Raw genomic sequence first — 13,531 nt, 5'->3', positions numbered from 1 at the left:
TTGTAGGACCGTTTCTCTAAAGCCCCAGGCAGTTTTGAATTCCTACACGTGACAGTCGACAAGTCCACAAAGTGGATCAAACCCGAGCATGTTAGGGAGATCACCGTCACAACAGCGATTAAGGTCCATGTGAGTGCTGGTAGTGCGACTTGGCAATCCAAGTCATATAAAATCGGACAATGGAACTCGATTCGCCAGTTGAGAATCGCACGCTGGCCGCCTCGAACGGCCAGCCATCTAGGCCTGACCAAGTGGCTGGGTGAGGACGAAGATAAAAACTCAGGCGAAGAGTTCCACAAACGTGCTCTAAGGCTTGAGCATCCCAGTCCCAACAAGTCCTCAGGCGCCGCCACGACCACTAGGCGCGGGAAGAGCACTAGGCATGGGCGACCTCGACCTGGGTTCAATCTAAGGCTGGGCAGGTCGTAATAGGCTCCTCCCGGGGAGGGAGGGGTGCTCCAAAGCGACCTACAGTTCCCCGGCCTGATGGGGTCAGGTTTGCTAGGGTGGTCGGCCGCAAATTACACAACCTGCGAAACGTCGGTCCTGTGTATAAGGCTGCTCGATGACAAGCCTATTTTTCTATTTTGTAGGACCTTCCGGACGAGCATGGACATAATTTGTAAGTGTTTTCAAATCCAAAAAACCAAGCTTTCTATGTTGCAGGACTTCACGGACAAACATGACCTCCCACCAAATTATATGTATTTTCGTTTCAAGAACTTGACCGCCTGGTCGGTAGTCTGCTCCGCCGACAAGATAGTCGGGGGCTAGAACTATTGGGATATGCGGTTTTTTTTTTCTTGCAGCCAGATCTGTCTAGCCCACTCGCTCATGATTGATGGCACGAGATCCAAAATTAACCGCGCGCACGCTGCTAGGGGATGGTGCCCGAGGATTAACGAGCACAATGCCACAAGCCCTAACTTGGGTCAAGCGCTGGTCACCACCAAAAAGCTTGCCGGGCTAAAGGTCATCCTTAGTGCTGGGACCTAGCTAGCGAGCAGGTCGACGCGATCCTCCCTAGGCATTACGAGCACTCCGAGGCTACTCACCGTCCAAGCACAGAAAAAATCCATATAAAGACATGTATCCTTCGTTACAAAGCGACCACTCGAATGAGACCCGAGGACTGGCTCTAGACGACCTCTAGACAATACTCCTTGGACCAAAAAATACCCCTAAGTGGGTCAAACCGGATGGTCCAAAGGCAGGAACGAACAACATACAAAAATGAATCGGCACAGGAGTCGAGCTCCTCTGTGGTCATCCGAGTGCCTTCAAAACAAGCACCGACTACCGGCAAGAGGTCTAGGTCGGATCATCACATCCGTGAGGGAGCTTGGGGGCTACTGTCGATGTAAAGAATATAGGGGTCCCCCACCGGGATGGCCCGCAACAATCAATTTTGGGCAGTATCCACTTTCGTTCTTTGACCCATGACCCCCGCGCGACCAGTCGATGCCAGCGCGACCACAACCATGGCCTTCGCAGGGTTCCCCACGACTGGTCCTTACTGGTTGCCGGGCAAGTACTCGTCTAGGCTAGTTAAACCTCATTTAATGTCGCTACTCACACCGTTTTCCTTCTCCAGGCAGTCCACTCCGGCTGAGGCGGCATGGTCAGCGCAGAGTTGCCTTATCCCGTCCTGCAGACATTAATTGTTGTGGGACGGGCGTGCAGACGTGACAAGGGGCGTAGTAGGCGCGCGTGGGAAGCCTGCGATAGGAAAGGGCAGGCCGGGCGCTTCGAACGCGACAAACAGGGGTGCGACCGATGGACGGGATGGGCGCCGCAGGGACCCAGGGTAGGCATAGCGAATGCAGGCTTGTAATGATTATTTATATTGTTTCTTTAGGACAGGCATGGGTCTTTTTGTTGGCCCCACTTGTAAGACTTCTCCCCCTAGAATATAAAGGGGATACCTTCTGTAAAAAATGAGGGAGGATGAAGAAGAATACACAGGATGTAAAGCTATTATCTCACGAGGGACCTAGACCTGGATAACTCTGGTGTTCTTGAGCAACAAACACACACACATTCTATAGGCACACCCAGAATGCTGATCACGCACCATCTGTTCAGCATACCTTGGAATCATTGTCAGGGATTTACTCTCAACAGATAAAAATTATTAATTTTTATTATGACTTAAAAGTTAGAATTAAACATAAGTGTTGGATTTTACTATAACTTGAAACTACTGAATACCAATGACTATTAACAATTTTATTATGACTTTTAACTACTAAATACTGATATTACTTAACAATTTTACTATGACTTGAAACTATTGAATACTGACACTACTGAATAGTTTTTATATGACTTGGAACTACTGAATACTAACGACTACTGAATAATTTATAACTACTGAACAACTACTAATAACTATTTAACTAAACTATTGATACTACTAAACTGAACTACTAAAAATTTTTACTATGACTTGAAACTATTGAACAACTACTGACATTATTGAACAAAAGTACTGAACAAAATTACTGATATTACTGAACAAACTACTGATACTACTGTCAACTACTAACATTACTGATACAAACTACTAACTTAAACTACTTAATACTGAACTACTGACACTAATGAATAATTTTTCTATGACTTAGAAACTATTGAACAACTATTGATATAATTTTTAAACAAAACTACTTAAGCATTTGAATCATAGTAAATTTTCACACTTAATACTATCTTGAAAGCATCAAACTCATAGCAAAATTACTGAATATCTAAATCATAGTAAATTATCACACTTAGTATAATTTTAAATACTTAGTTAATTACTGAAGAAGTACTAAACACTACTTAAACTACTGGACGTGTGGGGCATGTGAGCAAGCGACGCGGGGCTCAGGTTATGTTAGGCCCAAGTGTATAATAGCATATATTTATATATATAAAGTAATATATATATATATATACTTTAATTATAACGAAATCAGCTATGAATTATGTCAAGAGTACGTACTTTGAGAATACAAATTAGTTTTTATATATATAGAAATTTATTAAAAACATGGTACAAAGGTCAGAGAGAAACATAGCTGATAACATACAAAGAAGTAGCCACCTTGCTACTGAAACGAAGCTCTATCACCTACTAGAGACTCAACCCAAAGGGTAGATCTTAAACTCATACATTTGGAAGAGATCTTCAATCAGCATATGACGCATAAGTGGTGGACAGTCTCGTCGTTGACCCACAGAACAAGGTCATCTGGCACAAAGAGACCACTTTTGCAGCATAAGCAGAGCAGACTGGACCTAACTAGGATTTTGAGTCTCGTCGCATGGAACTCTGATCACAGCCAATAAGCAGTTCATTCCCGGGCCTCACTGCAGCGTAGATACGAGATGAACCACCCCGATGTAGACATAACCAACAGATATCTGATCGAAAATTACAACATAGTGCTAGCTCGCAGGCACAAAAGACATCTTACACATGAGCACAACACAAGAGTTGGATACATACATAGATAGGTACCAACAGAGGACACTAGAACACCACAGACCATACAAATAGAGAAACCAGGGCCCCCTGCTGGAGCCTGGAGAGGAAGGACGGCCACGCCATCTCATCTCGCTTCTTATTGTTCTCACCATTACTACTAAGCATGCACAACGCGGTTATTAAGCACGCCACATACAGTAACACCTGACCAGATAAAGCCACACACACATAAAGCCATACACACACACTCCTGCTAGATTCCTTCCATCTCCTCTGGCCAGGGGGCAGCTCACTTGCAGGTGCAGGGGTTGCAGGTACAGGGGTTGCAGGTGCACCCCTCGTTCTCGGCTCCTCCGGCGACGGCGACGGCGCCGCCCTCGAACCCGCCGTCGGCGTGGCTGCACATAGAAACCAAAGACCACAGCAACAAAGTCAGTGGATGCCTTAACATGCATGACGTGGTTGGTTGGCTGGTGAACAGACTGAGTTGAAGCATTTTTGGCTTGGTAGCTACCAGCTGCTTATGCAGTTTCAGACTTTCAGTACAGGACCAGTAAAAAAAGAAAAAAAAGCAGCAGTTTGTTTCGGGATGGCACGAGTATTTCTGTCGTAGCGTGCTGCTTCACCTCTTTGCTTGCGAAGAGAGAAATTGGTGTGCAGTACAAGCCTGTTGGACAGACCTCCAGCTTTAACAATTTTTAGAGCTAGATATCCATAGCTCTAAAAGAAATTATGGAGGCTAGAGTTATGAGTATATAGAGGGTTCAGATGAGTCATTTTGTTTACATTTTAGACTAAAAATAGAGACTTAATTCACTTAATTTTAGCCTACCTAACACTAGATCTAAGGTGGAGCTAGGATCTGGAGATCTGCCAGGCCATAACAGAAGGAGTACAAAATTATTTTTCATATGTTTGTAGCAAAAAGAGGCTTGTTCTTTTTTTAGTTACACAAGGATGATGGATTGTTGGCTATTAATAGCACACGGATGATGGATGCCCCCAAATAATTTATGCGCAAGAACGGGAAATATACAGAAGTGATGGATTGATACACATGCATACCCCTTGGGAGGTGCAACGTCCGTGATCACAGTCTGGGTGGTGGTCACCTCAGCCATCTCCGGGTACTTCTTGCACCTGCACGCAGACGCAAACAACCAAAATCATCACAAGTTTTCCTCCTTCGGGAACAGAAAAACAGCAAGCGTATACACAGTTAGTTAGGGTTCTTGTTGAAAACTGTCCACCCGAGTTCTACACTTGGTACGAGTGCCAGTAGTTTCTTAGGATTAAATCTCGTGAGGAATAATACATAAGCACTTTTATTCAGTGATCAAAATACGTGCTCTTAGTTTATAACTCTAATCTTATTTCGATATATGCTAGGAGGTAATCACGTGGGTACGTAGGCGTTGTATGTAGGCGTGAGGGTGGCTAGATGAAAGATGCCAAAGATCGCAGCGGATAGACGACAGAACCCAACAACAACCAAGAGAAGAGTCCAAGAACACATCAGAAAGGCGCAAAAAGAAAAATCTCATCGAGATGAGGACCATTCGATTGGCATGTCTTACCCTCCGCAGCCGCTGCCGCACTTGCAGCCGGATCCGCACCCGCAGTTGCCGCCGCAGCACGACATCCCCGCAGCGAGGGATTCAGAGATCACACGAACAAGAGAGAGCGCGGGCTTCCTCACCAACAGGCAGCAGCGCTCCTGGCAGTCTCACGAGACAGGGCGGGGGTCCCCTGCTCCGATCGGGAGTCTCTATCTATAGAGCCGGGGAGCCCATCCGGCGGCCTTCCACGTGGGGGCGGGTCCGGCCGTTGCTGGTGCGGACGGTGAGGTGCCCGGTGATTTGCCCCTGATCGATCCAGTTTCTTGGCCGTCCATGGGACGCGGACAAACACGGCTGAGATCACGTACGCTCCAGAATTTCAGTCTCACCTGTGGCGTCTAGTGCTACACGCTATTTTTTTTTATGATTGCAAGGTGACTTACAAATACATTTCTATCATACACGTCTACAAATAATACCGCTAAAAATATTAACATACATGTAAATAGAACTACACGTTATTAGTAGCATTCATCTCCTTTGTACGCGATACTAGTGATTTGTGAGTTCATAACAGATAAAGCTTACTCCAAGATCCACCATGTGGTTTTCCAACTCAGCTTTGCTGGTATATTCATCGTAGAACGAATTTACAACTATAGTTTCCCTCTTTTCTAGTAAATACTAGAAAATTTCATCCTTTCTTTTTCTCTTCTTTCTATAATAGAGATAGTCGCACATAATGGTACAGTGACACGAATCAGTAAAGCTGCAGCGGCCGCATGCCTGTCACAAAATTATCTCAAAACAAAAAGATAAGAAAACGCTCAACTTTCATCTGCATCGAGTTGAAACACGTGTGAACTCGGATCGAGATCCTCTTCAACTTGAAGTTAGAGTTACACATTAAACTGAGTCTGAGTGAACAATATTTTACAGTCGGTTACTGTAGTACATTACTATTTATCAATACTTTAGCACATTTACTGTTTACCGAATACTTTAGCACCAAATCTAAACTGTTTACCCGTGATTCAATAGCTCAGATCCATTTAAAATCGACTTCACAGATGATCTCAATCCTGTGAACTCTGGGTCCATAAATATCATAGCTTGGTACACGACGTGGCCCGGGCTCCTTTGGACAGGGACAACCATGTGTCACAGTGAGTGTTGTGGTTAAATTAAATAAGTTATTCCTTTAGTAAAAAAAATATTATCCTGACATTGACACGGTCACTAATTACTTGTATAAATTATATATAAATATAGCTACACCATTTTTAAAAATCCAATCAAAATATTCGAGAGCATATTAATAGTTAAACTCCAAATTTGTTGATAGCACGAAACACAAAACGACATTTCTCGTGTTGGAGGGAGTAGGTCGTTGATTAGACTAGAGATGGCAGGGACACACAGACCCTAACGTGCACGCAAAGATTTTTCGTGATGAAGATGGCAGGGACACACATGCGGAAGGGAGAATGATGTCGAAGTGCCGACTTGTGGATAAGATTCATGCTATAGCGTCCCAAAATCGGTGGCAAGAAGTCTTCTTTGATTCAGGTTCGGTCTTCTAGACAATGTTTGCTTTCTCTGCAATGTGTGGGCAGGTATCTTTACCGGATCCTTCCCACTAACGTAGTTTTAATGTAGAGAATTAATATTTACATATATTTAATGTAGCAACATGAACCTAGTTTTATCGGTACTGTAGCACTAAGATCCCATGCATCCATTCGTGAAATCAGCGTTCAGGTGGGATCTAATGCGTTTTTATTATAGCTACAGTAGCTTGCAGAGGATCCCCATCGATCTTCACCTCTTCTCCATCATGAGTGAAGCCTCTCGAACCCTTCTGCTCCAGAAAATATCTGGATCAGCTTGGAACCGGAAGAAAATGCATTTAGAGTTTCTTTTTTTTTTTTTGGAGACGAAGTTCCTTTTTCGGATACGAGGGAGAGGGAGATTGGAATTATGCACTAGACAGCTGAAGAAAGTTCTAGCTCAAGTAAGGACTAATTTCTAGCCAAGTTTAGAGTTCGGACTAGAAAGGTATTCAGAGATGTGGATTTGCCCAGACGCTTACAGTTAGTCATCATGTCCAGACACAACCTTCCTGCAGCAAAACAAGGGACGTGTACTCCATGATGCATTTTTTGGTGAAAAAGAAAATGAGCATCGTATCATGCTTTCATTTTCGAGAGAGAACTGGATCTTTTTTCCATGCAAAGATTATTAGCTGGGCCGATTTCAGAAACACCTGAGCAGGCCGCTCAATCACAGCCTGATGCAGTTAGGGCTGGATCAGGCTTAGCACCATGGACCTGCAAGCACTTCATGCCAAGCACTGCCCAGCTCGATACATCAGCCCAGTAAAGCCCACATAGCTCAAGTCTATTTCAGATCACATTCAGTTTGTTCAAGGTATCAGGTTTTAGTTACTGGATTGTTGTGATCACTGACATTATCTGGCTGTTAGAAGTAACTTAACTCAGTAATATGTAGTCACACCACCCAAAAATAATTGGCATTTTTTTCATGGTCATTCCCCACAAAATCACCAGCAATTTGAGCAGAATACGGCTCAGGAGGAATTGACAGTTGACACAACTTTTCAGCTTTGCCTGTCTGTCAAATTTCTGTTTCAAACTCTGCTTTTTAAACATTATCCATCCAAATAGTAGTGCAAAACAATTCCTTCATTCATTTATACTAGTAGTCAACATGCAAAACTTTCTTACGTTAAAAAAGGCAAAACTTTCCAGCACATGAATTGAATTCCTAAGAATTGTGTTTTCCTCAAGGGAAAACAAAACGAATTTGTAATATGTACATCAGAATGATCCCATGCATTTGCACAATATAGAACTCCTAATCCAAAAAATGGGGACAAAATAACCATCTAGACTCAAAACTCTGCAACCTGACGAATGAGCTCAGTCACAAGCTTGTTAAGTACAAGGTCTGCCAACTTGTTCCCTAGATGATCAGTATCTCTCTGAAAATTCATCCAGCGATCACTCTTGGCTAGGTCACTAGATAAAATCATGTCGACTTCTGTGCTGGATCGTGGCTGTTCGTTCAGATGGCAGCTCACTTTAGACCATAATTCCTTAAGGGCAAGGTGTCCCACAGGTTTTGGTCTATCAAAAGATGAAAACCAAGAGAGTTCAGACTTAGAAACAGAATATTTCTTGTAAATATCAAGTAGTGCTTCGTTTGTTAAGTCAAACAGAAGTAGCTGATCAGCAGACATATCAGTGAAGTCGAATGCTGCTGCAGCAGCCTCGTAGTGTTGGCAATCCTCTTCTTGGAGAGCTGTAATGTTCCGCGAGTACCATTCATCAAACACCATTTCGTTGCTGAAGCTAGACTTCTTGAATATATCCTTCACATAGTTGTACTCAACTTCGTATGCCGGATCTACTTGGAGACCATTCAGGTCATCAAAGTCACTTTTTTGTACAACATCAATGCCAGTTGAAACATCAGTATCATTTAAATGCAGAATTCTTGGCTTCAGCGATGTATCTGCAAGAGGCAATAAACAAGAAAACGTATTTGGAAACTGTAAGTAGGTGCTTGAAACAGAGGTAGGCAGATGCAAAAGTAAATTATGGAACTTGAAGTGTTAATGTCATTGATGATTTTGGTATTAAGTTAATAATTGGGTCATGAATAATGTGCATAGGGTTTCTGAATACTTAATGAAAATCTCACCATCCAGTGGTGTATGTTTCACCGGACTAGCAGGATCATCTGAGAAGGCCATGTCAAGAACAGACATTGGACTTTCATTTTCTTGTTCGCAGCTTAGACTTATGTCAGCTTCAATTTCGTGACTGGGGTCAGGAACACAGAAGGTACCTTCTATTGGTTTTGAAATCTGGAATGAGTGCATTTGATTGTCATGAGAAGTTGTTCTGTGTTCTTCTGCAATGTTGGTATCTTTTGAAGGTAGAGCAGTACATGAATCTGAGTGGATCTGATAATCATCACAAGCTGCTGCATGTTCTTCTGGGATATCAGTTTCTTCTGACGTTGAACCTACACCACACAAATCGACTTCGGTTGATGAGAAAACCTGATCATTACCATCACATGTTGCTACTTGTTCTTCTGAGATATCGACAATTTCTGAAGGTGAAGGAGTGGTACGTGAGTCGACTTCAGTTGATATTGCAACGTGACACTTTATGTCATGGATGCACTCTTGAAGCAAAGCAGGATTTTCAGAGCCACCAGCAACTTCATCACTAGAGCTCTCACCCATAGCAACTTTCATATCTCCAACATCAGTTTTCTCTGCAACGTGTGATGCCAAGGCATCTTCTGAAGTTATAAGATTTTCATTGAACTCAGCATTTGATGTTCTTTGAGATGAACTCATCACACTAGGGCCATCCAAAGAATGATCCCTAGTAGATTTCGAGATTGTCAGCATTCTTTTGGAGTCACTACTTGCAATGGAATCAAGTAAGCGAGAGTAACTTTCCAAGGACTCAGTGAGGGAATGTGAACGCCGAAAACCTTGATTTGCGTGCCTCTTTGCAGCAATACCAATGTAAGGTTTCAAACCATCCCTATCATACGTGGCAGAGGCTGATCTGGGAAGTTCGTCGCTGATTACGTCTCCAGACACCTTCTTTCCATAAGGGACCTTATGAAGAACACCATCCATTGAAATGCTACGGTGGCTCTTTTTCTTCACATGGCTGTCGCCTGTCTTTAGGAGAAGTAAAGAACTTGTATCACTATCATGACCACCCGCGGTATCGGATGCAGCATGGTGCAAGTTTGTATTGGTAGCATTTTGCATCCTCTGCAATGCAGTACTATGCGAAGAGCCATCATCACTGGAAGTGGTTTCACCATCAAGAACATATTCATTGCTTTCCAGATAGTGTATCGAAATAGTGCGCAGTAGCTTTGGTGCCACAGGAAGCATCTTTTCTTTCTGACCTTCCTTTCCATATAATTTCCTGAGAATCAAAGACCTCAAACTAGCCTTACCAGAATTCTTTTTTGAGGCCTTCTGCTTTTTTGTAACCTGGAATAGGAGAAATGAAAAGAATAAGGTAAGTCATCTCCAAATGAAAATTAGTTGTCTGCCTACGTAGTTTTGGAGAAGGAAGGTACTTATAGAAACTGCTTGTATTAAACACTATATATAAAGATGTATCAGATATATTTGTATACTAGTACCCACACCACATGCTTACAAATAGGAGCTAATTTGCTTAAGGACAAAGTTTCAGACAAATTAGTACCCATTTGAACTAAAAAGGAAACAAAATGGAAAGAGTGGTAATGCATTTAATTCAAGTACTTAGCCATCAAGCAGCAAATAGGGAGTGAAGATGACAAACCAAGAGATGAATAGAAAAAAAGTACTATTCAATAAAAAATGTAAATGACAATCTAGGATGGGCTATTGGGTATACTTCAGTGTTTTTCTCATCGTCGACGATGCCACTGTCTTCGTTTTTCAATGGAGCATAAGAGCTTCGACGTCTATTTCCTACATCATAAGATAACTAATTTAATATGGATTCATGAGCATAATTTCTAAAACTGTTTGTACACATGAAAGGAAAGTACAATTTTGGTTAAGTTTCATATAAGAAGGGATTAATATCAGCACAATAAAAAAAAAAGTCAAACAGTAAATGCACCAGTTATATTTATATTGCATCATTAGTTGCGCAAGTTGCCTTGACGATCAACACAAAAACAGTTTCAAATACATGTATAAAAAACATGAATTTTTCAATTGCCCTCAACTGTGTTATGCTAGTATTCAAGTCCATTTGACAAATATCAAAGAACAAGAACTCAATAACTTACGACCACTGCTTTTCCCCTGGCCATGTTTCTTGTCAGATAGCATCTTTGTGTTCCGGAGGCGCTGGCGAAATCCAAAGAACTGAAGAATGCCCCATCTGCACCCATGCAATTCCTTGCCATAAAATGCGGACTCCTGATGGTTCAACAGCTGGGCCATTTGGTGTTAGCCCGCCAGCAAAGAAGAGGGGTCGTGGTTCCTTATGAGCACCACGCTTGCAAAATAAGGAACATGCCTTCAGCTTTGCTTAACTTTCCCACCTGTCATGAACAGACTGGCCACTGATTAACAACCTCGCAAATAACATACCTAATGCCTTTCCAATTCCGAATAAATCATTGTCTCCAGACCATACTGGAAAAGCGTATGAGCCAAACAAATTTAATACAGGAAAAGATGGTCTCCAACCATATCCACAAAATCAGCAAGATAAAGGAAGATACTAATCCTGAGAAAACGCGTAAAGTAACATAGAAAATTTATTTGCACCATAAATGATGAACGTCGTGCAAATAAAAGGCAACTTAACAGGGCCTTTTCTAACTTTTTCTAGACTAATGAACAAAAGATGCTGACATAACACTCCTTTTTCTGAAAACATGCAGACAGAAATCCGCCAACTGCAATGGAAGCATTTATTAAGACAGAGTAATTATAAAATATCAAGCCATATCCGTGTTAGTTAGTGTATCCATTTCTAACCAATAATTAGATTAGTGCCTCCATTACTAATCAATAACTAGATGATTATATGGGAATGAAAGATATACACTACTGAGATGAAGAAAAAAATCGTGATTTCCAGGCCTTTTCTTACGACATAAACCATGGCCAAACATCCACAGTGCAAAAATCAAGGAGTTAGAGGAAGCTTCTAATGAAGAAAAGGAACTACCGAGGAAATTTAGTCACATGTTAATCAACATGTTCTGCTACGCTTTTCTTCAGTATTTTATTACCAAAACAAAAAGGAAATGAACACGGACAAGAAACAGCAAACAGAAGGGCACACATTTCTCATGAACCAATAAACAAATCTCTATCTACAAATGACTAACAATTGAAGACTGGAAAAGGGGTCAAAGAGAAAATGTGAGTAACCTACCAAAAAATTCAGAAGTCAGGGAATCGAGTTAAAGAACAACCACATGCACCATATCACCACTGCGATGATTCAGTTAACGACACCACGTACGAGGAACTAGGCCGACTCAGTTGAATGAAAGCCTCCAAGTTACAAGCCCTCTAATGAATTAAGTCCATTGAAACGGTGCTAAGCAACGAAATTTCATTCAACTTGTGAGGGGAAATCCTCCACTGTAACCAAAAGGGCAACTTTTGTTGCTCTACCAACTAATATAATCAGTATTCACTTCTTCAATCAATCCGATCACGAACTGCCAGAAAATCCATCTTGGAAAAAAAAAATCAAGGAGAGAAAAAAAAAAGGCACCAAGATGATTGTTCAATGCTTTCCAAGTGGGAGAACACACTGAAGGAACAATACATGGCTCCATATGTGACTTGAGCGGTTGAGCCATGAAAAAAGTATCAATCTCTTAATTCCATATCATCATCCGAACTACGTCAACAAAAAATCACTTTTTAGCTCAATGTCGTCAATCGGAACCGTAAAACGTAACAAGATTGGTTATTTACTGTCCCCGTCAGACTCAACTCCATAACAATCATAAAACAGAAAGGTGAAATCAAGAAAACATGTTCGCGTATTGATCCAAACAAAAAGGATGGGAAAAAGGCATCTCAGCTTTCTTCCCAACAAAAGCAGCTGAACAAAACGCAACCAAAACACCGAAGATAAATCACCTCTCCTGAGCTAACGTTCGCAGGTTTCCGGCAGCTCCTGCTGATCTACGGAACGAACAGAAACCTATTGGCGCCTTTCCACGAACAGATTAGACGCGCACGCGAAGCAGCGCCGCCATGGCATCAAGAACTCACGAAACACGCAGCAAGACCAAACAAAAATACTTCCTTTTTCTCCTCTGAAACTAACCTTGGACTCAGACGACGACGACGCCTGCAGCCGACAATCCGGGAGGGTTTGGTGTTGGAATCGAGGGTCGGAGTTATGGAAGGAGTTGGTGGAAAGAAACGGGAACAAGAATGGAAAGGAACCGATGGATCCGGGAAGTGAGGAAGAGGATGTGAGACGGCTTCGGTTAAATTCCGGTCAGTGGCGGCCTGCCCGAATGGCGGGTGCTGGCAGTTGAAAACTTCCGCCTCTTGCACAGTTGGACCATCTCCGACCATATATTTTTTATGTTATTCTCTTTTCGATTTTTCTTCCTGTTTTTATTTTTTTTATTTTCTCTTATCTCTAACAGTTTCTCTTTCAAAGAATTCGTAAAGAAAAAAAAAGAGAATTCTGTCCTGAAGAGAATGACTTTGAGAATCACTTCGTGATGGAAACCGTGAAGAGAAACTGTTAAAGTACTGAAGAGAACGAAAATATCTTTGTGAAGAGATTCTAGAATCTGAAGAAAAATCGTTGAAAATGATCTTACAAGATTCCTTTTCCTCTGACAAGAGTTATAGTTTACCATTATGGTTATGACTGTTAAGTACATGCTAATCTTGTCTTATTTTAGATTAGATCCCGTGTTAATATTGACCAAGTTAATA

At 42.0% G+C, this 13,531-nt stretch overlaps 2 protein-coding genes across 3 annotated transcripts; both read right to left on the bottom strand.

Annotated features, from left to right (window-relative positions):
- Window positions 1–3,467: 3,467 nt before the first annotated feature.
- On the bottom strand, window positions 3,468–5,241 carry LOC133891407 (metallothionein-like protein 2A). Its single transcript, XM_062332155.1, has 3 exons — window positions 5,053–5,241; window positions 4,541–4,615; window positions 3,468–3,873 (listed from the first exon to the last, which is right to left on the bottom strand). Exons 1-3 carry the CDS (start codon window positions 5,115–5,117, stop codon window positions 3,765–3,767), a joined length of 249 nt encoding a protein of 82 aa, XP_062188139.1. The 5' UTR covers window positions 5,118–5,241; the 3' UTR covers window positions 3,468–3,764.
- Window positions 5,242–7,721: 2,480 nt separating this feature from the next.
- On the bottom strand, window positions 7,722–13,121 carry LOC133891252 (uncharacterized). 2 transcript variants are annotated; one of them, XM_062331993.1, is made up of 5 exons: window positions 12,903–13,121; window positions 10,888–11,145; window positions 10,485–10,561; window positions 8,761–10,090; window positions 7,722–8,571 (listed from the first exon to the last, which is right to left on the bottom strand). In XM_062331993.1, exons 2-5 carry the CDS (start codon window positions 11,042–11,044, stop codon window positions 7,949–7,951), a joined length of 2,187 nt encoding a protein of 728 aa, XP_062187977.1. In that variant the 5' UTR covers window positions 11,045–11,145; window positions 12,903–13,121; the 3' UTR covers window positions 7,722–7,948. The 2 variants fall into 2 exon arrangements, with proteins under 2 accessions (XP_062187977.1, XP_062188044.1); XM_062332060.1 differs by having other exon boundaries at window positions 8,908–10,090.
- Between the last annotated feature and the right edge of the window lie 410 nt (window positions 13,122–13,531).

Source organism: Phragmites australis, chromosome 1, assembly GCF_958298935.1.
Source record: "Phragmites australis chromosome 1, lpPhrAust1.1, whole genome shotgun sequence".
NCBI lineage: Eukaryota > Viridiplantae > Streptophyta > Magnoliopsida > Poales > Poaceae > Phragmites > Phragmites australis.
This window is presented reverse-complemented; position numbering and strand designations above follow the sequence as displayed.